This window comes from Parasteatoda tepidariorum, chromosome 7, assembly GCF_982258835.1.
Source record: "Parasteatoda tepidariorum strain Cologne lab strain chromosome 7, Ptep-v5.0, whole genome shotgun sequence".
NCBI lineage: Eukaryota > Metazoa > Arthropoda > Arachnida > Araneae > Theridiidae > Parasteatoda > Parasteatoda tepidariorum.
Window position 1 is genome coordinate 35,186,275 of NC_141761.1, and position 27,290 is coordinate 35,213,564.

Here is a 27,290-nt window from a genome sequence, read left to right on the forward strand (position 1 = left end):
ACCTAAGAGAAAGCGAAGTAAAATAATGGTCCGATGGTCGGAGCGAGTATGAAAATTTTTTAAATTTTGATATGTTATACTAAGCTAAAAATTAAGCAGACTACTAAAACAATAAAATACTATGAAAACTCAAAAGATAAAGAGTGGGGCCGGTGGTCGAAGCGAAATTAGTTTAAAATAGACCAAATGGGACAAAAGCCGAATATGTAACTGTGCAACCAGTGGTGGCAAGTGAACAAAATTTTATCTATAAAAAAGGTGGTATTAGACTATGAAAAGCTAAGAATAGAAAACAGGCTAAATTAGTTGATCCCTTATTAGAGAGGGACATAAAACTCAGAAAATTTATGTTGAGTTGTGTTAAGCACAGTTAGAAAAGAGAACACAATATAGAAACATTGGTAAATACAAAACTTGTTTAAGGCATGATTAAAATAGGTAAAATTAGTAATTGCTATTGACAAATTGACACTTGGTCAGGGATAGTAAATAAAAATTAATTGGGTATAGGGAATCGCTATAACGAAAAAGTTGTAAGCTTAAGGAAAGATTAAATTGTTAAAAAGCATTTTTAGTAACAGCAACAAATGATTTGGCCAGGGACTGTCTCGTTAATGATATTGAAGCAAAAAAATTGTCAAACAGTAATCCAGCAAATCTAGTTAAGTGATGACCCTAAGTTATGTATAAATATGCAACAGAACATTGTACAAATATATATGGACCCTTAAGAAATATTAGTTGTAAGATAGTAAAACACAGAGACATGATAAATAAACAATTTAATGGCAAGCAAAAATTAAACACCAAATAGAAATATAAAGCCCTAACATATGTAAGATAATGTAAAAAAAGCATTGCAAGAACCCCAGGTGGAATTAAAATCAAAAACTGATGAGAATATAAACACAGACTTTGATATTGATATATGACAGCAATAAAATGAAATTGTCACCGAACAAGTTAAAAGAATTAAAAAAATTTTGATTATTAAAGAAATGATGGATCTGGCTTAACGATAAGCACTTAACTGCGTTTTTCATCATGGGATTGTTTACAAATTGCTATGGGGAATAGAACACCATTAATAATGGAAAAGGGATGTGACTTTAAAAATTTATATAAAATCAGAGGGAGGGGATAAATTAAAAAGCAAGATGTGAAATATTATGTGCTTATGCGCAGCCTATTTTTGTTCCTATTTAAAGATGGCAACGAGAAGAGTTTTGGTGGTTGCCATGGTAAGTTTAGAATGTAAATAATAGTTTTGAGAGAGTAAGAGATTTGTTTTTTTTCTTTTTGAATTTTCGGCGATTCTGTAATTTTGTTTTAAATGAATCTTCCTTATATAATAAACGTAATAGTAGAGATTTCTTGATTATTTGATTCGAAGTCTTTCTTTGAGGTCATCTTTTTATTTTGTGTATTTTTTGACATATGGCGTCCGCGACAGGACTTTGAATTTCTGTTGAGATTTTAGAAAACGACTCTTACTGAATCTGAGTGAAAATGGAAGTATTGAAGCAAGTGAGAACACAGCATCGTAGATTGTTTACTCAGTCATGCAATGATTTTGCAAAAATTGAGACTGATATGAACGATGAAGAGAAATTGTTGAAATTAAGAATCATATCAGAAAAAGGTAAGCAATTACTTGTATCTGAAGAAAATGTAAGAACTGAATTGTTTTCGGAAGTTCGAGATGAAAAAGAAATTGATAAAGAAATAGATGATTCCGAAGCGTATATTGGTAGAATTCGCGATCGCAACGAACTATAGGGGGCGTTGTTGTATGAGACGCATACCTGCGATTTCTATATGAACCGTCATTCAGTTACTCTGGAGCCGTCCTTAATGTAGCGTGTAGCATTGTAACGTTCCTTCTTTAATGCGGCTTATTAAATTTAAAAAAGAAAAATTTTTGATATCCTTTCTTATACAACCGAAAACAAGATGGTATCTCTTTTTTTTTTAAAGAAGGAACATCCAAAACACATCTGAAAAATATTTGTAAATAAACAGAAAAAAATATGTATATTCTTATTAGAGTTAAAACCTAATGCCTGTGAAATAGTTTTACTAAATTTAATGATATAATCTGAAAGGCTTATTTAAACTTTACATTCCATAGTTTTAAGAATCATATTACTTCAACCATTAAAATAAGCAAAAAGTATACATAAGCTTCATAATTTTATGTAATTTAATTTTGTAAATAAAGTTTTTTGACAAATAATTTTATCAAAAAATTTTAAGTTTTAATAAAAATCATTATTTAGAAACTGAAAAACGTAAAGTAAAGAATGCTTACGATACAAAACAAAAAAAAAAAAACAATTCTAAAAATTCATTATATTAAAATAAACGACTTTCATGTTTTTTCTTTTTTGATTCATAATCGGAAGTAGAAAACCATTCCATAGAAAACTATCATCAAGAAAAAAACTACTTAAAAGTAAAAATTTTTATTTTATAAAAATTAACGCTTACCAGCTTTATAAATCAGAAGAATTCCAAAATGATTTGTTCTTCAATTTTTGTTACCATTTTTTAGTGCTACGAAAATGCGTCTTTGGGATTTGCCAAAAATAGAACAAGATGCAATTTTATTTTTTCTGGAGCGAAATATTTTGCCCATTGTCCACTGAAATCCGATAAACTACTTTGATTTTAAATAAAGTGTTTCGTTTTATGATTTGTCACAAAAATTTTAGGTGTTGATTGGCGGCACTTAAAAACAGCCAAATCTGTAGCTGTTGTGGCGTTAATACATAAGTACCGAATTTTTATTCATATTTTTCTGAATCATATTACTTGAAACATTAGAATATGCAAGAAGTATACATAAACACATAATGTTATACCATTTATGTTTTCAAAAAAAGTATTTTGACAAAAATTTTTATCAAAAAATTATAAACTATAAAACGGAAAATAAAGAATTCTTAGGATAAAAAACGATTTTAAGAATTCTTTACATTGAAATAAAAACTTTCATATAGTTTCTTTTCTTATACTTCTTAATCAGACGTAAGAAACTATTCTGTAGAGAACTATCATCAAATAAGAAAAAAAAAGTTTTACAAGCTAATTTTTTTATTATAAAAATCATAACACTTACCTTCTTTATAAATCCGTAGAGTTCCAAATGAAATGTTCTTCGTTTGAAAGTTTTATTTTCAAATAATATGTGCATAGATTATCCCTTTATTACTTTTAGATAACATACCACACATCAAAATTTTATAATTGTAAGATCTCGATATGAATTTGAATATGTAGCTTAAAAACAGAACAGCTGAATTCTAGTTGAAATTATCTATTCTTTCAAAACTAAGAAATACTTACCAAGAAAACGATAAAAAAAATTTTAATCATTAGCACAAATGATACTATTTCAAGTAATTTGGTTGATTCTTTATTGTTGTTTTCCGAATTATATAGATACAGAAATATATACTGTTCTATAACAAAGAAGAATTCTATAACTATTGCAGTTCTGAATTCGCATTTCTTTATTGGAATGACGAAAGCAATGTTGACTTCATTTTAATTTGTAATGAATTGAAGACAGAAAAAATTACTTTACCGTAATATACACATCTGTAACAGCAAGTGATCATGAAATTGTAAGTTATGTTGTTGGTAATAGAAAGGTTAAAATTATTGAGAAATTGTTCTTCAAATGCTTGGCGTGTTCTGCTTCAATGTTTGGCATGTTCTGGTTAGTTTTTTCAAGTTCTTCAACTGTTCCTTAGGGAAATTTTTATTTTTATTTGCTGCTAAGAAAATGGTGTCCGTCATGGCCGATGATTTGGATGGAACTAAATGAAAACGTGATAAATTAATGTCCGATATTTACAGGCTCCCGATAGAGGGCGTACTCGAGCGTTGCGATCGCGAATTAGAGTTTTTGATATTAAATTGGAAAATTTACTTTTTTCTATTTCTGGAAAACATAATATGTCTGTTACTAGCCATTTAGTTGTTGGTCCGACTAATTTGCAGTATCCAAAGATTAAGCTTCCAGTCTTTGATGGAAATTTGAAAAACTGGCTCAGTTTTTGGTGCCAATTTGAGAAAATTGACAAAGATCAGAATATTGGCGACCATGACAAATTTCTTTCTTTATCGCAATCCATGTTAAAAGGATCACCTGCTGATGAACTTTTAAGGAGTTTTCCTCCGAGTGGAGAGAGTTATAAAACTGCAATTAATCAACTTAAAACTCGGTATGGAAAGGAAGAATTGTTGATTCAAGTGTATGTGAGAGAGTTATTAGCTTTAGTATTACAGAAACAAAGCAAATCTGAGAAATCTCTGTGGAAACTTTATGATCAACTTGAATCAAAACTTCGATCATTAGAAGTGTTTGGAGTAACAAGAGAAAAATATGCTGCAATGTTATTTCCTCTAGTCGAGTCGTCAATTCCAGAGGAAACGCTCAAAGCGTGGGAAATATATTGGACTATAAATAAACGGTCAATTTTTCATGTTGTTCCAAATGTTGAAGGAGCTGAACCAACTACCAAGACTGACTTGGATACTTTGCTAGAGTTCGTAGAGGGAGAAGTAGAGGCGGAAGAGAGAGTGAACATGGCATCTCAATCCTTCGTGATAGATACAGAGGATAGTGAGAAACGAAGAATTCCTACAAATGATAGATTCCAGTTAAAACAAAAATTTGGTAAACCTTCTATTTCTGAATTGCTTACTTCTCCACATGAAAAGAGACAGTGCCTTTTTTGTGCAAATCAGCACAATGCTTGGGAATGTGAAAATGTAAAATATTGGAGTTTAAATGATAGAGAAGCTGCTGTTGCAAGATCCCGTTGTTGTTTCTTATGCTTACGACCAGGCCACAGAGTTATAAATTGCAGACGGAAACCATGCTTCAATTGTGGTAAAAAGCACAACGCACTTCTTTGCAGAGGAGTTGCGGCCAGTAATGAAGTTCAAAACCCAGAGAGTAAAGCAACTGAAAGTGTCGTTGGCGATAACGTCTTAACTAGCCAATCACTTCATCCTGAAGTTTTATTACAGACTCTAGTCCTGCGCATAAGAAATGGAAATAAAGACAAACTTGTGAGAGCTATTATTGATACAGGCTCTGAGAGATCATATATTACGAGAGACATAGTCAAATATTTGGGTATAGAGAAATGTGGAGAAATTAAGTTAGAACACCAATTGTTTGGAGGTGTATCATCAGGTGAAAAGTGTCATTCTCAATATAAAGTTACTTTAGCGAGAATGGATAACAGATTTAATTGCAAAGTACTTTGTTTAGATCAACCAGTGATTTGTGATTATTTCAAACGCATCCCTAATGGTCCATGGATGAAAGAGTTGAATGAATATGGAATATGTGTGAATGCTACTGAGTATAGTTCACTAGGAGTATCTAATGACGTCAAATTATTACTTGGAGCTGATGTGGCCGGCAAGCTTTTCACAGACAATGTAAAATGTTTGATTGAAGGTCCTGTTGCCGTTGAGTCACATCTAGGGTGGACTTTTATGGGGAAGATACCGAAAAATGATATTGCTGTGACGACAAATTCTTCTCTTTCATTGCTTTTAACTGAAGCATCAGTGAATCAACTGTGGTCATTGGATGTTTTGGGAATCACAGATCCATCTGCGAAGAAAGTGCAGGCAGAGTTGCAAAGAGCTACACAAGACTACTTCTTAGAGACAATCAGACTAGATGTAGAAAACCGTTTTGTGGTTAGCATGCCTTGGTTGGAAGATCATCCTCCATTGCCAACCAACTATGACCTGGCGTATAAAAGATTGAATTCGACTGTCAACCGCCTTAAATCACAGTCGATTTATAAAGAGTATGAGCAAGTTTTTAATGAATGGATGGAGGAGGGAATAATAGAAGAAGTAAAGGATAATTGTGAGGAAACTGTACACTACCTACCTCATCCTGCAGTTATAAAACCGAATAGCACCACCAAAATTAGACCCGTATTTGATGCTTCAGCTAAGGCCAAAGGTTTTCTAAGTTTAAATGATTGCTTAGAGAAGGGTGAAAATCTGATTGAATCGATGCCAAGCATTTTGATGCGGTTTAGGACTGAGAGAATTGGTGTCGTTTCAGACATACGTAAAGCCTTCTTACAAATCGGACTTACTGAAACTGATAGGAATTACTTAAGATTTTTATGGCTTAGTGATATAGGCTTAAAGATTTACAGGCATTGCAGGGTAGTATTTGGAGTAACCTGTAGCCCATTTTTGCTGTCCTCATCTATCAAATATCTCCTGATGAATGTTTTGAAAGAAATAAGGGAACAAAGGGCTACTTATCCTGAATATGTTGTACAAAAACTAATGAAAAGTTTTTATGTAGACAATTGTGTCACGAGTGTCAAGGATATAGAAGAATTGAATATGTTTGAAAGAGTTGCTACTGAAATAATGGCAAGTAGAAAATTCGATCTTAGAGGGTGGGAGTACACCGACTTCAGCGAGGAAAATTCACAGCCACCTACAAATGTTCTTGGTATGAGTTGGGATAAGAAATATAATATTTTTCAAGTGAGTACAAGTTGCATTAAAGAGCTTAACATTGAGAAAGTAACAAAAAGAACCATCCTGTCAGCTGCACATAGACTTTTTGACCCTTTGGGTATGATCTGTCCTGTAACGTTGATCCCAAAATTGCTTCTTCAGAGCATTTGGAAGTTGAAACTGAATTGGGATGATGATGTTGAGGAAAACATCAGAAGAGAATTTTTGAAATGGATTGAAGGTGTACTGTATATTGAGAAAATTAATATTCCAAGGTATTTTGGACTAAGTGGAGCCAAGAAGTCTTCCATTCATTTCTTTTGCGATACAAGTAAATTGGCCTATGCTGTGGTTGTTTACATTAGAGTGGAGTCTGAGAATAATGTACGAGTTCAATTACTACAGGCGAGAAGTAGAGTAGCCCCTACAGGAAAAGGAGAAATTACCATAGCACGACTTGAACTTCTGGCAGCAACCATTGCATCTCGTCTTTCAACTTAAATTTTGTCTGAGGTAACTCATGATGAAGTGTTTTTTGGACAGATTCCACAACTGTTTTGGCCTGGATCAAAAGAAGTGAACCATGGGCCATTTTTGTTTATAATCGAGTGCGTGAAATCAGAGAGCAGACTGATGTTAACACCTGGAGACATGTTCCTGGGACGATGAACCCAGCTGATTTGCCAAGTAGAGGATGCTGCACAACAACTTCTGCGATTGCAATGGTCAGAGGGTCCCAGTTGGTTGCACTTACCTCAAGATTTGTGGCCTTCGTCTGAAGATGTCGTTAATGAGGAGGAAGTAAACTGTGAGAAAAGAAAAGGTGTCACAACCACAATGAAAAATTTTGAAGTGACAAAACTTTTGAGTTCTAATATTTCTGACTATCGAAAAATTGTACATACTATGGCATGGGTGAAGAGATTTCTTTTTAATTGCAAAAATAAAGAAAGCAGAAAATGAGATCTTTCTGTTAAGGAATTAGAAGAAACTGAGAAAACTACTGTATACTTAATACAGCAGGAGTCATTTACAGGAGTTTCAGATAAACGCCTTAAAACTCTAGATGTATTTATTGATGAGAAAGGAATCTATAGATTAAAAACAACTGTATATAAAAGAGATGATTTTGAAGAGTTTAGAACACCTGCTATTTTACATGGAGAGAATTCTATAGTAAAACGTTTAGTACTGTTTGAACATAAGAAAAATGGACATGCTGGTGTTTCCTACACATTGAATTCTCTTAGAGAAAGATTTTGGCTGCTGTGTGGTAGAAGAACAGTAAAATCTGTATTGAGATCTTGCGTAGTCTGCAAGCATTTTTCTGCCAAATCGGTAGATCCACCAACTGCATCACCACCAGCTGATAAAATTCAAGATGCAGCTGTTTTCCAAGTAACGGGAGTGGACTTTGCTGGTCCTGTGATTTTGAAAGACAATTCAAAGGCCTGGATATGCATTTTTACCTGTGCCGTTTATAGAGCTGCGCATCTTGAATTAGTCACATCACTATCAACTGAGGCATTTTTACTATGTTTCCATCGATTTGTTTGTAGAAGAGGAAAACCTTCGATTGTATACAGCGATAACGGAACGAATTTTACAGGGAGTGCAAAGGCATTATCTTGCATTGATTTTAAACAGGTTTTTGTTAAGGCGAGGGATCAGCAGATTACCTGGAAATTCATACCTCCTAGTGCTCCCTGGTGGGGAGGCTTCTGGGAAAGGCTTGTTAGAATGATGAAAGGTCTGCTGAAGAAACCTTAGGTCGAGCGAGTTTAACATATGAAGAAATGCAAACAGCTTTATGCAACTGTGAGGCCATTTTGAACGAGAGACCTTTGACAACTGTGTGTTCTGACGCCAGTCTTACTGCTCTTACACCTGCAGACTTCCTAAAAGAGATAAAACCCAGCTTTGTTCCGGACATCAAAACCAAAACGGATCCCAATCATCTGCGAAGGAGAATACAATACCTACAAGCAATTAGAGAAGCTTTTCGAGTAAGGTTTCGTCAAGAATATTTAGGCGCCCTGTGTACTAGGCAGAAAAAGAACGCCTTTCAACCATTGAAAGTAGGTGATATTGTGATCATTGGAGATGATAACAAGAAAATGATTTTATGGCCACTCGGAAAAGTGATGGAAACAATGCCGGATACTGATGGAGTTGTACGCCGAGTGAGAATGAAAACTAAACAAGGAGAGCTAATCAGAGCAGTACAAAGGGTGTATCCTTTAGAAATTTCTTCCAGTGAAAATTTACCAGTTGCTAAGTTTGAGAAATTTATTACCAATTGTTACGTTTTGAAATAAGAATTGGATAGATTTTGTATAATGGAGAGTTAGGTGAAAGCGTTTTATTTTGTCTCCAATAACTTTTGACTTATACAATGGAACTCGAGTTTATGTTTTTAGAAATATGTTGCACTTTTGTAGTTTCTTTTAAGAATTTTTGTTTAATAAAATATAGGAGTGGAAGAAATAGGGTATATTTCTTGCCGTACTCAACATTGTGGTGACCCGGAGTAGTGATAAAGGAATGGATGCAATATTAAGAAAACGCAGAGCTACTAGAGCTTCCTTTACCAAAACGTTTAATACTTTATTTGAAGAATTAAATAAAGAGTTACCAGATGATGAAGTATTAAAATTTAAAAGTGCCACGTTAGAACGACTCTATGGAATATTAAATGATTTCGATTCAAAAGTACTAGAAAAAGAGTTTGAAACTGATGAAGAATTTGAAATGGAACATACAAGTACAGAAGAGTATAATGAAAAAATGGATCTCGCTCGCGTAAAAATTGCAGACTATTTCAATAAAAAAGTTGAACCTTCCTTGGCTTCCTTTAGTTCGTCGCCAAAGCTAAGCAGACGAAAATTAAAGTTACCCAAGATTGAATTGAAACAATTCGGAGGTGACATTAAGGATTGGCTTACATTCTGGAATCAGTTTAAGCGTATCCACGATTACCTAGAAATGGAAAAAGAAGATAAATTCCATTATTTATATCAAGCAACCGTAGTTGGTTCCAGAGCTAGAGAAATCGTGGAGAGTTTCCCCGCCACTGCTGACAATTATGATAAGGTTATTGAATGCTTAAAAAATAGATTTGGTGGTGAAAAATTATTAATTGAATTTTATGTCAGAGAATTATTGAGTCTAGTTATTAAAAATGCCACAGAACAACCGAGAAGAATAAATGTAACTCATTTATACGATAAATTGGAATCCTACCTTCGTTCTTTAGAGTCAATAGGTATGACCAGTGACAAATACGCAGCAATGTTATTCCCTTTGGTTGAATCGTGCATTCCTGAAGAGATTTTAAGAGTTTGGTTAAGGAGTTATTCAACAACAAAGGTTCAAGAAAATACGTATTGTGAAAAATTGAAGCAACTGCTATTGTTTCTGAGAAACGAAGGGGAAGGAGAACAACGAATTTCTTTAGTGAGAACTGGATTCAAATTTATTGCTGCTGGTACTAAGAAAGAAAAGAAGACTGAAGCTGATATATTTATACCAACAGCAAATGAGTTATTTTCTGGAAGTAAAAGCTCGAGGACTGTGGTAGATAAAAGATGTGTATTTTGCGACAAAAACCACGAGAGTAAAGATTGTTTTACGGCAGCCAAATTGGCTTACCATCAGAAGCAAGAACTAATTAAGAATAAGAAAGCTTGCTTTATATGTCTTAAGTTTGGACATAAAGCAAAATATTGCAAATCAAGTGTTAAATGTCTAATTTGTGCTAAGAGACATTGGTCGATCATGTGTGCAGAATTATCGCCAAACAAGCACGAAGTAAAAGATGAAAAAGTAATTGATTCGAGTGAATGCCAAAATGTAATACTTGCGAATTCTTGCTGTTCTGGAGAGATATTTCTTCAAACTTTAATGGTAAATATTGAGAGTAAAGAAGGAAAACGTGCTATAAGAGCATTAATTGACACTGGCTCTCAACGCTCATATATTCTGAAGAGCACTGTTGAGGAACTGAAATTTCGCCAAATTGATACTCAAACATTGATTCATAGCTTATTTGGAGGGTCAAAATCAAGCAGCGAAATTCATAACCTTTTTTCTATTAAAGTTACCGATTTGAAAAATAGTTATAGTTGTAATATGAATGTTTTGGATCAACATAAAATTTGCAGTTTTGTTCCACGACTTCATGATGGACCTTGGATACAGGAAATGGTACTGAAGGACATCTCACTTAGTGATATTGGGAATCATCGACAGCCTATTGAGTTATTAATTGGAGCCGATGAAGCAGGAAAACTTTACACTGGGAAAGTGTGCAATTTGGCGTGTGGTTTAACTGCAGTAGAGACTTATTTAGGATGGGTCATTATGGGGAAAATGAAACCCTCAGTAATTGACGCCAATCTTTCGAATGTTTTGATTTCTCTATTAACTCAGACCACTGACATAGAAAACCTTTGGAAGCTTGAAGCAATAGGTATAACAGATGCATGTGAAATAAAAGATCAAAAGGAAATAGAGGACGCAGTCCAAGTGCACTTCGAAAGAACAGTTAAATTGAATTCTGAAGGACGGTATGAAATTCATTTGCCATGGATCAAAGAAGCCAACATCTTGCCTGACAATAGAAAAGTAGCCGAAAAAAGATTACTATCAACTACAACAAAACTTAACGAAGCTAATAAATTTTTTGACTACAATGCAATTTTTGAAAATTGGTGTAAGGAAGGTGTTATAGAAGAAGTCCCTGAACAACTTAAAGGCAATAGTGCACATTACCTTCCTCACCGAGCAGTTTTTAAAAACAGCTTAACAACTCCGGTGAGACCCGTTTTTGATGCATCTGCCAAACAGAAAGGATCTTTTTCATTAAATGATTGCTTAGCCAAGGGGCCAAATTTGCTGGAACTGATACCCGTGATAATTCTAAAATTTAGAGAAAACAGCATTGGGGTAATTTCCGATATAAAAGGTGTCTTTCTTCAAATTTCAGTAAATGATAAAGATCGTGACTACTTACGTTTCTTGTGGTGGAAGGATGATAATAAAACAGAAATAAAACTTTTCAGACATTGTCGTGTTGTGTTCGGGGTAAACTGCAGTCCGTTTCTGCTTGGAGCAGTTATCAAATTTCATTTGAGACAGTTTGACTCTGAAATTGCCAAGAAGTTATTATATTCCTTTTATGTGGATAATTGTGTCACTTCTGTGAATACTGAAGAGGAATTGCGGAACTTCATCAATAAATCGACCGAAATAATGGGCAAAGGAAAATTTGACTTAAGATGCTGGGAGCATACGAAAATACATAATGATGAAGATGAAGGAAAAGAGGAAGTAACTAAAGTACTTGGATTACTGTGGAACAAACGAGAAGATTCCTTGTTTTGTGATGTACCAAAAATGAAGATGAAAGATATGCCAATCACACGGCGTACAGTGTTATCTGTGGCTCAAAGAATATTTGATCCAATTGGATTTAGTTGTCCAGTCACATTGATACCAAAATTGATTCTGCAAAAAAGTTGGCAAGAAAAACTAAGTTGGGATACCGAATTAACAGAAGATTTGAAAAAGGAATTCTTAGTTTGGCTTGAGGATTTATCTTTATTATCATCAGTGAGAATTCCTCGTCAAGCAACAGCAGTTAATAGAATTTCCAGTAGTTTGCATGTTTTTGCTGACGCTTCAAAATATTCGTACGCAACTGCCATTTTTCTTAGAAATGAATCGCAAGATGAAATAAAAGTGCAACTTTTACAGGCGAAGTCAAGAGTTTCTCCACTGCGAAAAATTACGATTCCAAGACTTGAATTATTAGCTTGTTACATTGGCGCTAAGTTATCTGAATTCGTCACGAAAAGTTTAACTCTGGAAATAAATGAAACATATTATTGGACGGATTCAACAACTGCCTTGTTCTGGATTAAGAAGAATGACCTACCCTGGGGAACATTCGTTTGTAACAGAGTGAAGAAAATACGTGAATGTAGTGATCCCAAGGATTGGAGACATGTGCCTGGTATTAGTAATCCTGCTGACTTGCCGTCTAGGGGATGCACTGTTTCAAAGCTCCTGGAAACTAAATGGTGGGAGGGCCCACTTTGGTTGTCCAAGTCTAAAGAAAAGTGGCCTAATTCAACCCCAATCGAAAATGAAGAGGAAATATACTTAGAGCAGAGAAAAACCGTTGTGGCAACTCTTACCTGCGAGAACACTGAAAATTCATGGATGCTAGCATATTTTTCGAGTTACTTAAAAATTTTAAGAATGACGGCATGGATTCTAAGATTCCTCAAAAATGCTCAGAAAACAAGAACTGAACGAGAGATTGGCGAGCTGAAATTGTACGAATTGAATGAGGCTGAAAAAGTATTAATGAAGCAGATTCAGCAAAAGTCATTTAATGACGAAGATATCGCAAGGTTAAAATCTTTATGCGTCTTTAAAGACGAAGAAGGTATCTTAAGAGTAAGCACCAAGTTAACTGAAAGAAAAGACCTTGAAAGCTTTATCAGTCCTATACTGCTGCCAAGCACACATAAACTTGTGGAATTCATGATTTTTTACATGCACAAAAAAAAGTATGTGCCATGCGGGGATTCAGATATTGATGTCTAAATTAAGAGAACGATTCTGGATTATAAGATCTCGTAAGACGATTCGCAAAGTTTTAGCTCGTTGCGTGAGATGTAAAAGACACCAAACTACGAGGATCGAATGCAATCCAGAAGTGTTACCTGAAAACAGAGTCAAAGATGCATTGGTGTTTGAAATAACAGGAATAGATTTGGCGGGACCTTTGATGCTTAGAGAAAAATGTAAAGCATGGATAATTATATTTACATGTGCTGTCTACAGAGCCATCCATTTGGAATTGATAACTTCTCAATCAACACAAAGTTTTTTGCTTGGTTTACGACGATTTATAGCCAGACGAGGAAGACCGAAAGTTATTTATAGTGATAATGGCACCAATTTTACAGGAGCTAACAACCTATTTAAATCGTTAGATTGGAAAATGATCGAAATTGAAGCATCTGTGAATAGGATTCAATGGAACTTTAATCCTCCTGCTTCCCCATGGTGGGGAGGATTTTGGGAAAGAATGGTGCAGATGGTTAAAAAACTTCTTCGTAGGGTTTTAGGTCAATCAGCTTTAAATTATGAAGAAATGACGAGCGTCCTTTGTGATTGTGAGACAACAATAAATTCTAGACCTCTCACTTATGTCTCAGAACAAGGGGATGAACTCATTCCATTGACGCCAGCTATGTTCTTGAAAGAAATAGATGATGTCGGAGTGCCAGATTTAGATCAACTTGATCAAGTAAATTTGAATAAAAGATTAAGGTACCAGCAAAATTTGCGCAATGCTTTAAGAGAAAGATTTAGAAGTGAGTACCTTGGGCAATTATTACAACGACCATCAAAGAGTAAACCGATTGAACCTTTGAAAGTAGGAGATATTGTTTTAATCGAAACTGACGGTAAAAAAAGAACTTTATGGCCAATGGCTAAAATAATAGATGTTTTTCCTGGTAAAGATGGGCAAGTACGAGTGGTTCGCCTTAAAACTTCATCCTGTGAACTCGTCAGGCCTGCTCAGAAGATTTTCCCACTCGAAATTTCCTCACCCACTGAACCTAATCTAATAAATAATGAAGCACGCAAGAATAAACCAGAGAAGGACTTGCAGGTAGTTAGAAAAACAGTAAGAACGAGAAGTGGAAGACTTATTAAAGTGCCAATTAAATTTTTGAGCTGAAAAACTTGGACTTTCGGAACAGTATTTTTAACATTATAATTTTCATTCATTTTACTCATAGAAATATAATTAGTTTTGATTAGTAAAGTAAACCTCCAATCAAAACGGTGGGAGGATTGTTACGTTTTGAAATAAGAATTGGATAGATTTTGTATAATGGATAGTTAGGTGAAAGCGTTTTATTTTGTCTCCAATAACTTTTGACTTATACAATGGAACTCGAGTTTATGTTTTTAGAAATATGTTGCACTTTTGTAGTTTCTTTTAAGAATTTTTGTTTAATAAAATATAGGAGTGGAAGAAATAGGGTATATTTCTTGCCGTACTCAACACCAATAACAGTAGAAAGGACATCATTCCAGTTTCTTTGAAAGATAAGAGCTTTGCAAAAATTCCCGTTGTGACTAGGAGTGGACGAGCTGTTAGAAAACCTGACAAACTATCTTTATAAAAACTCCATAGTGATTTAGAACTTTAATTTTTATTTCAAATTCTTATAAAGTGTCATTTTAACATAATATATCTTTAGGCTATGTAAGTTAGCTTTGTTAATGTTGTTAACTTAGGTGGGAGGATGTGAAATATTATGTGCTTATGCGCAGCCTATTTTTGTTCCTATTTAAAGATGGCAACGAAAAGAGTTTTGGTGGTTGCCATGGTAAGTTTAGAATGTAAATAATAGTTTTGAGAGAGTAAGAGATTTGTTTTTTTTCTTTTTGAATTTTCGGCGATTCTGTAATTTTGTTGTAAATAAATCTTCCTTATATAATAAACGTAATAGTAGAGGTTTCTTGATTATTTGATTCTAAGTCTTTCTTTGAGGTCATCTTTTTATTTTGTGTATTTTTTGACACAAGATGTCGTTTAATCAGAAACAGTTGGGAAAAAGAAATATAAAAATTTTAGATAAAAATATAAACTGCAAGATATTAATTTAAGTTGTAACGTATCAAGCTATATTAAGAAACAGTTCTATGTTTTATTAAAAAAACGTTTATTTCACACCACAACACATACAGTAACAAATATAAAGTACCCGTAACGGGATAGTGAAAAGATCATAAAACAACAAGAAAAACCCGTAACGGGATATAATGAAACTCACCCGTATCGGGATAGATAAAATATTATAAAACAAACTAGATAAAGTGCCCGTAACGGGATATATGAGAACCTAAATTCCACGCAAAACTAATTCTAAAAAATCAACAACTCTCTGGTGTTCTAATTTTATCGTCTGCTTTTATTTTTTTAAATTTATCTCTTTATATGCTTATTTTATTTTATTTTATTTATGCTTTTGCCAGCCCGTTATTTTTTTAATATTTTTACTTTTATTCATGCTTTTGCAAACCAATTATCTTTCTTATATTCTCAGACTTTTATAAAGTGTACCAAGTCAGCGTTAACAAACGGCAAAATTTAACATAGCGAAAACCTATACCCAATCGCGACATATTTTGAAAAGATACAAATAATAAAAGTACCAGACCACCGGAAATTAGAAACTTAATAAATTCAGATAGATAATCACATAGGCGTTTGCAACAAAATGTTTTTGACCAAGAATGAGATCGAAAAAATATTAAAATAAGTAGCCAAAGTTAGCGAAAGATTCCACTTGTAGTGGATGACAAGTTAATATGGCGGTCTGATACTCTAAGCCTAAATCGATGGAACATAGAACTTCAAACACTCAAAAATTAGAAAATTGGCCATCCGGAGGCAGGAAAAAACTCACCTGGAATGCCTTGTGGGATTACAAGTTGAATTTAATTAACTTCGGGGTGAAAAAAATGGATATTTATTTCTTTTAGAAGATATTTTTGAGGACTCCATAGGAGTTGTTGTTTCGTTGGTGGGGATCTAGATCAGCTTTTCCCTATGGTATACTGCCATACAAATCTTGATGGTTACCATTGGCCTATGGTATACTGCCATAGAAATTTCTATGGTTGCCATAGGCCAATGGTGATGCGCCATAGAAATCCTTATGGTTTCCATTGACGTATGGCATACTGCCATAGAAATCCTTATGGTTACCATTGCTCCATGGTATACTGCCATACAAATTTCTATGGTTTCCATAGGAGAATGGTGACGTGCCATATAAATGCCATTCAGGTCTCTATGGTTACCATCGGGGTATGGTATCTTGCCGTACAAATTTTTATGGTAGCCATAGGCTTATGGGGTTTTGCCATACAGATCTCTATGGTAACCATAGGCGTATGATATCTTGCCATAAAAATTTCTATGGTACCCATAGGCTTATGGGGTTGTGCCATACAAATCTCTATGGTAACCAAAGTCGTATGGTATCTTGCCATGCAAATTTCTATGGTAGCCATAGATTGCCATAGATTACCATAGGCTTCTCTATGGCAAATTTTCCTAAGGGTTTATTTTACAAATTCCATATTATTAAGGTGGAGCCCTTCAGAGAATTATACAAAATTATCTTCATCAAAGCCGATGCTTTACATCCGGCATTCAGTGGCAGACTACTATTTCATATTGTTTTACAACACATGGCTTTAGCCCTCTGGTGGGAAAGACTTCAAAACAAGACTTACAACAGTTACTTTTCTCAACAACTGAAATTTAGAGTAGTGTGATTAAGAAAAATATGTGAACTGTTTGTAATTTCAAATTAATATTGAAATGTGCAGGTTTAGAATTTTCTACAGTGAAAAGTTTTCGGAACTTCAGTATTCAAAAAAGTATACAAAAACTAGACGTTAAGAACGTATCCAATGAGTGAGCAAAGCGAGCATTGGATTGCGAAGCAATCCGAAACTGCGAAAGCAGTTCCGGGGGTTGGCGAGCGCCAGCGAGCAGGGGGCGAAGCCTCCTAGTAACTTATGAAAATTTGGTTTTAATTCAAAACTGTCATACAAATGACGTTAAAACAGCTTTAAAAAAATAAATAATGTCAGATAGAAAGTTCAACGTCAAGATTCTAAAATCTTGGAGAATCAGAAATAATTTATTAATTAATTTAAATTTCCTTTTCAAAGGAGATTAAAAAAAACAATAACAATCTGATTCCTTTAACCAGAAAGGAACTCGAAAATTTTTTTTTGGTTGCTTAGCAACGAGAAGCACTATGTTTTCCCACCTTGTTTGATTAATTTGTCTAATTTTATTATACTTTCGATGCACTTTATACTTTTTTGATATATTGACAATTTTGTCATCATGATTTTATAATTAGAAATAAAAAATGTTCAAGATTTACTTAATTTTAATTTTTTTTTATTTTTAATTTCCAAGCTATTTGGAAAGATTTTTTTTTTCAAAATAATCAAATATTTACTTTATTTCGCTTCATTGGTTTATACTCAATATTTTCTTTTCTTCTTCCAAATAATTTTATGCATCGAAAATTACTGAATCATCCAAACCAGGTTTATATTCATATGTTGTTCTTACATGTTTCAATCACAGTTTTTGAATTCAATAAACTTAATTTATTAGGAAAAAATTTATAAAAACTTTTATCCACTAAAAAAAAAATAAATAAATAAATTAATCTTTCAAAAACGGATGTATATTAGAAATTTAGTGTTTTGTATAAAAATCACTTCCAAAATATATTTTTTTGTGGGCATAAACATGTTGTTTGCCACATTTGCAAGTATATTTCGTATATTTTATTTTGCATTCGCTAATTTTACAGACTTTGTAAAATGTTTTACCTTTTAGGCGGTAATTATAAATTAGCTCCCTTCATTAGAAAACAGTTTTTGTAAACTCATTATTAGGCTATTACTAAATCTCACAGTATACGTAATTATCTACAATTGAATTTCAGTATTTTTTATAAACGTTATGTTTTTTAGGACCGCCAAACTTTACATAATCAGGTATATTACAATAATCAAATTTTCTCATAAAATATTTATAAGTTAAAACTCTTTTTAAAGTACACAGAACCTAAACATTTAAATAACATTTCATCCGCTTCAACTAAAAAATATAGTTCAAATTTTCGTTCTTACTTTTTTTAAGAAAGCGATTTTTGATGAGTATCTCTTTCTTTAAAATTGTTTTAAGTTTTTCCTATCATAAGAATATTTTTATTCTTCTGAATCATAACTAATTTTTTAAAATTTATTTAAATATTTTAAGATCAGCTAAATTTCCAGAAATAGATTCACACACACACACATTTATTAGAAAAAAAAGTTATTATCTAAAGACCAAATCTTTCAACTCCCTAAGAAGCTTAAAAGAAACTTTTATAACGCCAATTCTCGGTAAAATCTAACTGCTTCCTAGAATTCTGACGGCACAGTGGTTTAATGTTTTTTTTTTTTTTTTTTTTAATCTGATGACGCTTTTGCTAAGGAGTATTGATTAAAATGCGAAGGTATATTTTCTGATGTCTCGTTTAATTCTTTTATTAATATCTCATTATTGAATAAAACTTAGATATTTGTTATGAGCTATAATGAACAAATTAAAGTAACTAAGTCGCAAGAAAGAAACATCTTAATTTAAAAATATTCAATATAAACCAAATACTATTAATTTGTTTATCAGGAGGAAAAATCTAGAAACTAAGTATAATCATATGAGGTTTGCGAAATACGATTTAGACAAATTTAAAATGCTAAAATATATTACTTCACTGACTAAAATTAGACTAAGACTAATCTTTTTCATCTATTCAACTAATAAATTCTCTAGAGTAGCCTAACCATTTTGCTAACAATTTATTGCAATTTGGCTTATTAATTTTTCATTTTTATATGTTTTAGACTAATACTAAATTAGTTCTTTTTCATAATAAGTTGCTTTAATTTGTTCACCGTTTAAATCTTTAATTCTATAAGTTCTTGGATCTGTTTACAAAACTTCAGATACTATAAAAGAAATTTATGTAAACGTTGGATGATAACTTCTCATGAAAATTTCTTTGCATTTTGCAATTCTGACTGTATCACTCACATTGACTGTTTTATTATCTTTCCAACAAATAAAGTTACATATTTTTCTATTATGAAGCAAAAAGTCTTTGTTACTTTTTAAGATCATTGTAATTTTATAATAATACTGACTTATATAAATAATCGGTGCCTTTTCTTTCTTCAACGAATGAAAAATTCGTCAATTGAATGTTGATCTTTTACAATCATCAAATATTACTAACTTCATTTAGGAAATCCTCTTCAATAAAACCATCGAGGTTGTAAGAAAACACAACTTAATTTTTTTTAAATTTTTTTAAATTCTTTAAAAAAATCTTCTTACCATTTTCTTAATATCTTCTAATTCTGAATCTTCAAATTGAGTAGATTTTTGAAGTTATACTTCTTTTCCGACTTCCAACAAGGTTGCGTTAAACGTTTAACGCTAGATTTTCATTGGCCAGGAAATCACGTGGTAGGATCCAGTTTTCCCTCATTCATTTCCATATTGTTTTGGTTCTCACTAGCATAAAAATAATAAAAGTATTGTTTTTCTATAAATATTTTTTTAGTTTGTTTTGATACACATATAATTTAATAGGGTACTATTTTTTATTTTTAAATTTAGTGGATAACAATTGTAAAAAATGAGTGAAAACAATCCCACGGACAATGTGACGGATTTAAGGTTATGTCAAGGTACGGTTCTTGTGAATATCATTTGATTGTTAGGTTTTCTCTTTTGAAATTACATTATGACGCATTCACATACATTATTAATACAAATACATGAGGTAACCACAAGCATTTCCACTGGTTCAAGAGGTCCACGAGGGAAAAATGCACAATATTACCGTGGTTACAGAGCACGGAAGCGAGTAGAGCAGGAAAAAGAGTCGTTGAATAGAACTAGTGATCCTTCTACGACTGCTGATTCTTCTACAATTAACGTCGCAGGTTGCGAAGTTTAACTTCTTCAGCGCGGAGGGACTCTACGCACTATTTTTCTTATAACGTTTTAGATTTAGATGAGAAAATGTCTTTTGCACATATGAAGAGTCTGTCAAAATTTAAGCAGTCGTAAATCAAATTAACTAATAAATTTGATTATCCTTATTTAGAGGCATCATTTATAATTCATCTAAAATTTTAAATAGGTAATAAAGGTTGCTGATTTAGGTCTTGAAATTCATTAAGCTCATTATAATATCTTGTTGTAATTTAAGGATGCATTTATTTCTTGTAAAACTTATAATTCACTGTTTTGCTTAGAAAATTTACTGCAGCTAAATAATAATCTACTACAAGTTAATAATCATCTACTGGGGGTAAATAATAATCTCAGCTACTCTCTTATTGGTTCATAAAAAGGCACTTTTGTGTTAATACATACTTCAGCAATAAGTTTATAATTTATCTTTTCTATAGTTTTTTATGAGTTCTAGAAGTTATTTAAGAGCTCATTTATAATTACCGCAAAATAATGAACACTAAATACACACACATATATAAAGTTTTTTCGGAAAAAAACTGAAAAACTAATTAAAGAACTTTGGAAGGGGGAAGAATGGAAATTTGGGTTAAATCAAAATTGATTTGTTTATTTCGGCAAAATGATCGTGTTGAAGAAAGGATCATGTTAGCGAAATAATCATGTTGGCAAAATGATAGTGTCGGTGAAATAAACTGTCGGCGAAATGGTCGTGTCGGCAAAGTGATCATGTCAGCGAAGTGATCGTGTTGGGGAAATATGTGAACTACGATGATGTTAGAATTATTAAACTCATCAGGCAATATCCTACTCTTATTTTTTATTCAAAGACAGAGCTCTATTTCATTAAAACATTCTAATAAAAAGCATTGATATTGTATAATATAATCCCAAAGTACTACATCTTGAAATGTTCTTATCATATCCATTGTTAATATTTGGTATCTGTTGTTGTTGTTGTTTCTAATGCGACTTGCCACACGGGCAAGCCTGCTTGGTGAAACCGAGCGAATTTAAGGCAGAGTCTGCGCTTCTTGTTTTACAGTGGGGCCATCTATGGTTAAGAATTCGACTTCTGTCACACCATACGTCACACTTGTTTATAAGGCAGACTTATTCATACATCTTTTCATTCATCTACAGATCGTAATTTTGACCTGAATCAGAGAACAACCGATCTCCAATCAAGTACTCCCTGAGGTATTGATTTGTTATGGTAATATGGAAGACTTTTGCGACTCGACGGATTTAACGTGTATCAGTCACTTTACTACACAGGGAGTCTTCGGCCAGCGGGGTTCGAACCCACGAACTCTCGGACATGGGCCCAGTGGCCTACCGATCAGGCTATCCCGGCCGCGATATTCCACTTTGACTAACTCTGGGGCACTCCAATTGGCACTGTTTGGCGTGCGAATTCTTAACGCGCCAAATCAATGAATCTCACGCTTTCTCGAATCGTACGAGATTAAACTTTAACCGATATTATATATTTTTTTTAATACGAGTGCATGTAGTGTTTGTTTATGTAATGATCGGTGGAACTCGCACGTACAAAAATTTGTTAATTTAAATGAACAATAAAATTACTTAAGATATATGAATTGTTTTTTTCGTGTGTTTTGGTTTCACGTTAATTGTTTCATATAACGCAACTTCTTTTTCAATTCAAGTAACGTAAAAATGGTTCAGTAATTAATTATACAACTATATGTTTGTATTTACATGGCGCAACGCAATTTCATTATATTGACAAATAAACATTTCTACCATTCACGATTTCATCCATAGAATCGTATTTCCGCTTAGAACTAAATGTTGAAACTTTTTTTTAAATTTTCTATGAGAATAATTAATGTCAGGAAGTTTAGCACTGAACAACAATTACCATACCTTTCATAAAAATTATGGTTAATCTATCCATATTTAAATCAGTTGTTGAAAATTATTCTTGGTTTCATCTTTGCAATTTAAAAAATAACTCATCAAAGTAAAACTTAAAGACTTGCTTGCTATAATATGTTGGTTCTCATGTGAAAAACGATGTTTGATAATTTCACAAGAATAGTTACTGATTTCTAAAAATTATTTTTTTTTAAATAGATTTAGTTTTGAAAAAGTATTAGTAAGCAAAATATTTGGCAGTTTCTTGTAAATTTCAGAAATAAGACCTGAATTAATACAAACAATTGTATCTATGCCAATTATTTAAATATTTACATAGTCATATCAATTATAAAAAATAATTAAAATCTAAATAAAAAATGACTTCAAAATGAGTCAAATGCAATCCAATTTACTGTAATGGTAAATAAGGATAAACTAATACATTTAGTAATAATTTTTATTTTAATTTAATTTAAAACATAATGCAGAAAAATAATAAATTATTTCGCTATAATTGCGTTCAGTGTCTTAAATTTTGCCTAGTTTTTATTTTCATTTCATCCAACTTTTTTTTTACCATCAAGAAACAATGGTTCTCCTCGAAAAGAAAACCCAACGATTTTTAGTATAGTCTCACCGTTTTAATATAAAATTATCAACATCTCATTCCAGTAGAAAGTTAATATCCTGTAAACAGTCACTAAACATTTCTTCCTAATTGAATTTGCTTAATAACTGATATTTTCTGATTTGGGCAGTATGGTCCTCATATATTTAATTTTACGTTTATTTAATATATTTAATTTCACGTTTAATTTTGTTTATAGAGAAAAAATTTTAAACAAAACTTGATACACAAATATAATATATTGTTTAATTATATGGTGTAGCATTTAGACAACCACAAAATGTTGAGAGAAATACTATGCTGCAATTAAATGAGTACATTTTATTTTAATGATTATGCACTAAAATTTAAATTAAATGACAATTCCTTTCTTTCATGCACATGCATTTCTTTCAAAAGTGCTTTTTTAATTTTTTTCATTAATTTAGAATATCTTTAATTTTTAATTATGAAACACTTTTGAAATCATTTGTCTTTGATTATGTTCACGGAAACTACAATTTTATAAAATTTATGAAGTGAAAAAGATATGGTAAATTTGAATTAATAATAATGCAAAAATTATTTTGTATCTGGCGTATTTTGTTTCAAAAATCAAATATATTCGATTTGGTCGAACATTTCGATATCAGTGATGTATTTTGAGCAACAAAATCCATGGGTTGTATTTATGCATAATAAATTTTAAGTGTTTACTAATTATTAAGTATAAAAGCATATTAAAGTAATTAAATTTTAATTATAGATATGAATTTGATAACCATCTGATTTCCTTTTCCGAATGTTATAATAAATATTTATATATTATTGTGGGAAAAAATGTGCAAAAATGGAAAAGGAAATAGCACGGTAAAAAGTTGTTTCTAAGAGGAATATTCTGTTATTATGTTTTTAAAATTTAACAATTATAATAAAGTGGTACTTATAATCCTTTGCAAAACTTACAAATAGAATGCTTTAATTTAAAAAGCTGTTTAAACTATAATCAATGTACAGTATTTTGGCCGAAATAGAATTTATGAGTCGCAATTGGTAACCAAATATTTGCCTGCATCTTTTCTGCATGTATCAGGTATTCAACCAAACAACTATTCTTTGCATCTTTTATCAACACTAAGCTCAAATAGAAGGGAAAATTAAATAAAAATGAATTAAATGTCTTAACTTCATAAAATTTTAGTTCAGCGGAAGAAACCACCATTGTAATGTAATGCAAAAATGTAGTAACCTTATTTAATAGATTACTTTAAATATTTCCAAGTTAAGAAAAATAGCAAAATTAAAAATTCTGGTGAAAATCAGGAGATTAGTGGCGTACGCAGAATTTTTTCAAGGGGGGGGGCTCATAATTTTCAGAAGTTACTAAAAGAAATTCGAGTATGTAATAAAGCTCTATTATTTCCCTAATTTAGACAGCTAGCCAATTTTGACTTTTTATTTAGACAACATGTTTAGTTAAATTTTTTGAGCCATTATAAGCAGATAGAAAGAATTAAATAGGTAATTTTACAAGATTTACATAGCTGAATTGCAGTAAAATCTGGTGCTATAAATAAATAATAAATCATTAAAGAATTATTTTAACAAAATTTAAACTTTGGTTTATTATATTTTAAATGAAACAATTATTAGCACAAGTATCTTGCTGATACATGTTGATAAATGACGATGGTATCTTGTTGATAAATTACAAAAAAAAAAAAAAAAAAAAAAAAAACTGCTATTCAAGACCACTGAATTTTGAAGAAAGCAATGTGTTTCAACTGCAAAAATTAATAAGTAAAATCAATAAAATAATAGATCAATTTAGAACTGTTAAGTAATCAATGGTTTCAGTTAAATAAAAAGAATTGAAAGTAATCTTCTTAATACTGCTGTAATTCTTTAAGGCAATTATTTTTAAAGATCTCCATAACGATAATCAAGATTAAAAAGACGATGTTCCTTGTTTACAGGGAATGTTTGCCACAGACGCATCTACTCGTTCGTGCAAGCACGCATAACAATTAAGCAGTTATCGCGCAGTTTGGCGAAGAAGTGCCCCAGAGTTAGTCATAGTGGAATATCTCATCCCGGCCTTCTAGAAACGATATCTAGAAACGGTAATTGGTATCTTGAAACGATATCCATACGTCATGATGAACCTAAAATCTAGTTTTTGAAATCTTGATATTTCATTCTAAGTGACTTTATCTAAATGCCTCTCAATTAAATGTGTAGGCAATGTTTTATATATAAGTATAATTTTTCCCAATCAACATCAGAAGACTGCTTTTCGATAAAAGATTCAATAAGTTTATGATATTGAGAAATTATTTCTCAGTCATTTGATTGCGCATATTCTTCTATATATTCAAGCTTTCAGATCACTCTTTTCAGATAATTCAGTATACTGAAATACAGATTCACATTTTAAATAAGTTAAACTTAATGATGATGTCTTTTGAAAGCTTCTTTTTAGAAAATTCATATCAGTTTATTCAATAAATTTGTATGAATTCATTATAAATGTATGTGAAATATCGCTAACTAATTTAAATGTAAACGTATTTCTTTTATAGTAGGAAAATTTCGTACATCAGTATTTAAATTCGTATGCTAAAAACATCTCATAACTGAAACTTCTCATATTCGGTTCGAAATGTGCCAATTTTAAATTTAAGGCATTAATTATTCAAAATATGATGGCTAATACTCCGATGCTTATTCAAATGAATATAAAATTTTTAAATTGCTTTCTTGCAAGAGTAGACGTTTCATAATTATATTTTTTTACTAATGTTGACCTAGACCAGAGGTTGCCAAAGTGGTCTATATAGACCCCCAGGGGTCTATTTAACAAAAGCCAAGGTCGATCTGAGCCAGGGGGTCGAATGGGGGTCGCTCCGAATCGGAAGGATCGATTGGGGGTCGAAGAAAAAACAATTTTTAATACGCAAATCACACATACCTAATTGAGTATGTAAAATTTGTGAATTTTTTTTATAATTGACATAATGTCAGTTTCTTTATAAAACATAACCCTTATGAAAATTTAAGGTATATTTAAGGTTGATTTGAGGTATTTTTGAGGTATTAAGGTTGTTTTGAGGTATATTGAGGTATATTTAAGGTTGCAGAGAAAACTGCAATAAAAATTATACCTCGTAAAGGTTGTAATTAAGGTGTACGAGGTTGATTTATATATACTTCAGCTTGTTTTGAGGTTGTTTAAAATTCACTTCAAATCATCCAGACTGATAAGGTGATTTTTAAGGTATACCAGGTTTATTTTCTTACACTTGTAACAAAAGAGGTATTTTTGAGGTACAAAATTTTTTACCTTATTTCAACTAACGAGAAAAAGGTATTTATTGCGGTATATGAAGTCATTTTATTTATACCTAAGCTTATTTTGAGGTCGTTCTAAATTCACTTCAAATCAACCAGACTGATAAGGTGATTTTTAAGGTATGCGAGGTTGTTTTTCTTACACTTGTAACAAAAGAGATATTTATGAGGTATAAAAAAATCAACCTTATTTCAACTAACGAGAGTGAGGTATTTACGAGGTATAAAAAATATACCTTATTTCAACTAAAGAGAATGAGTTTATTTATTGAGGTGTATGAAGTCATTTTATTTATACCTAAGCTTGTTTTAAGGTTGCTTAAAGTACACTTCATATTAACTAGCTCACTACCCAGAGTTCCATGAGAGCCGGCAAATGGCGTGTGTGTTGACAATCGAAAGTCTATTCGAAATTCGGTAAGTGCGCTTGACATTTATTAATTTAGTTTTATTACTTTTAATCAAATATGCTTCAATTTTCAAACTTAGTTTTTATTATTTTTGTTTTAACGACGCGTCCTGATCTTAAATAATTTAAGTTGGAGGATATTCTTAGAGGCTATCGTTGTAGGCTTAGTAATAAGAGAGAATAACCGAAATATTTCTCGTCCATGTTTAGGGTAACGTTACTGGTGAATCGTTACAGCAGGTTATGCACCGTATATTTTATTGTTTGTAGTTCATTCAAATAGAACTATTCTTTGTATTTTGCTTAAATGTATATGTTTTAAAGTAGCAGTATGCACGCTGATTAATTGAGAAAAATGTTCATAATTTCTCTTATAAATAAATCATTGAAAAATGAACGATTTTTAAAATAGCAATTTTGCTTTGAAATTCTACTATAACTGTATGCTTATCGTTTGGAGATTTGTTGCAAAGTTTATATAATTGTTTATATATATATATATATATACAAAGTTTATATATATATATATATATATATATATATATATATATATATATATATATATATATATTTACAGAGCTTATCCACAGTTCCCTGATATTGCTGTGATTGCCTAGGCTGTAAATAGCACATGCGCAGTGGCGCAGAAGAAAAGACTAGCAAGCTACTGCTCAGCCTTCCCCTAGGAAATCGTTCTGAATTTATACCTAAAAGAAAAAGTAATCTCTACTAATAAACTACAGAATTTATGTAATTGTTGATAACAATAGTTTGCTAGATATTTGATAATTGAAAACTAGTAACTGTATTAGCTCACTTCTTCATGTTTGATCACAAAACTGCTA

General features: G+C 31.9%; 3 protein-coding genes across 3 annotated transcripts; all 3 read left to right on the top strand.

Moving 5' to 3' along the window:
- The first annotated feature begins 1,509 nt into the window (after positions 1 to 1,509).
- LOC122272764 (uncharacterized) lies at positions 1,510 to 8,292 on the top strand. The gene is made up of 4 exons (XM_087168740.1): positions 1,510 to 1,742; positions 3,978 to 7,009; positions 7,066 to 7,247; positions 7,501 to 8,292. The coding sequence occupies exons 1-4, from the start codon at positions 1,510 to 1,512 to the stop codon at positions 8,290 to 8,292; spliced, it is 4,239 nt and encodes a 1,412-aa protein (XP_087024866.1).
- Positions 8,293 to 8,318: 26 nt separating this feature from the next.
- Positions 8,319 to 8,840, top strand: LOC147807004 (uncharacterized). The gene has a single exon (XM_087168741.1). It carries the CDS (start codon positions 8,319 to 8,321, stop codon positions 8,838 to 8,840), a length of 522 nt encoding a protein of 173 aa, XP_087024867.1.
- Positions 8,841 to 9,066: 226 nt separating this feature from the next.
- LOC147807005 (uncharacterized) lies at positions 9,067 to 14,284 on the top strand. The gene is made up of 3 exons (XM_087168742.1): positions 9,067 to 9,583; positions 9,695 to 13,100; positions 13,165 to 14,284. The coding sequence occupies exons 1-3, from the start codon at positions 9,067 to 9,069 to the stop codon at positions 14,282 to 14,284; spliced, it is 5,043 nt and encodes a 1,680-aa protein (XP_087024868.1).
- Positions 14,285 to 27,290: the final 13,006 nt, after the last annotated feature.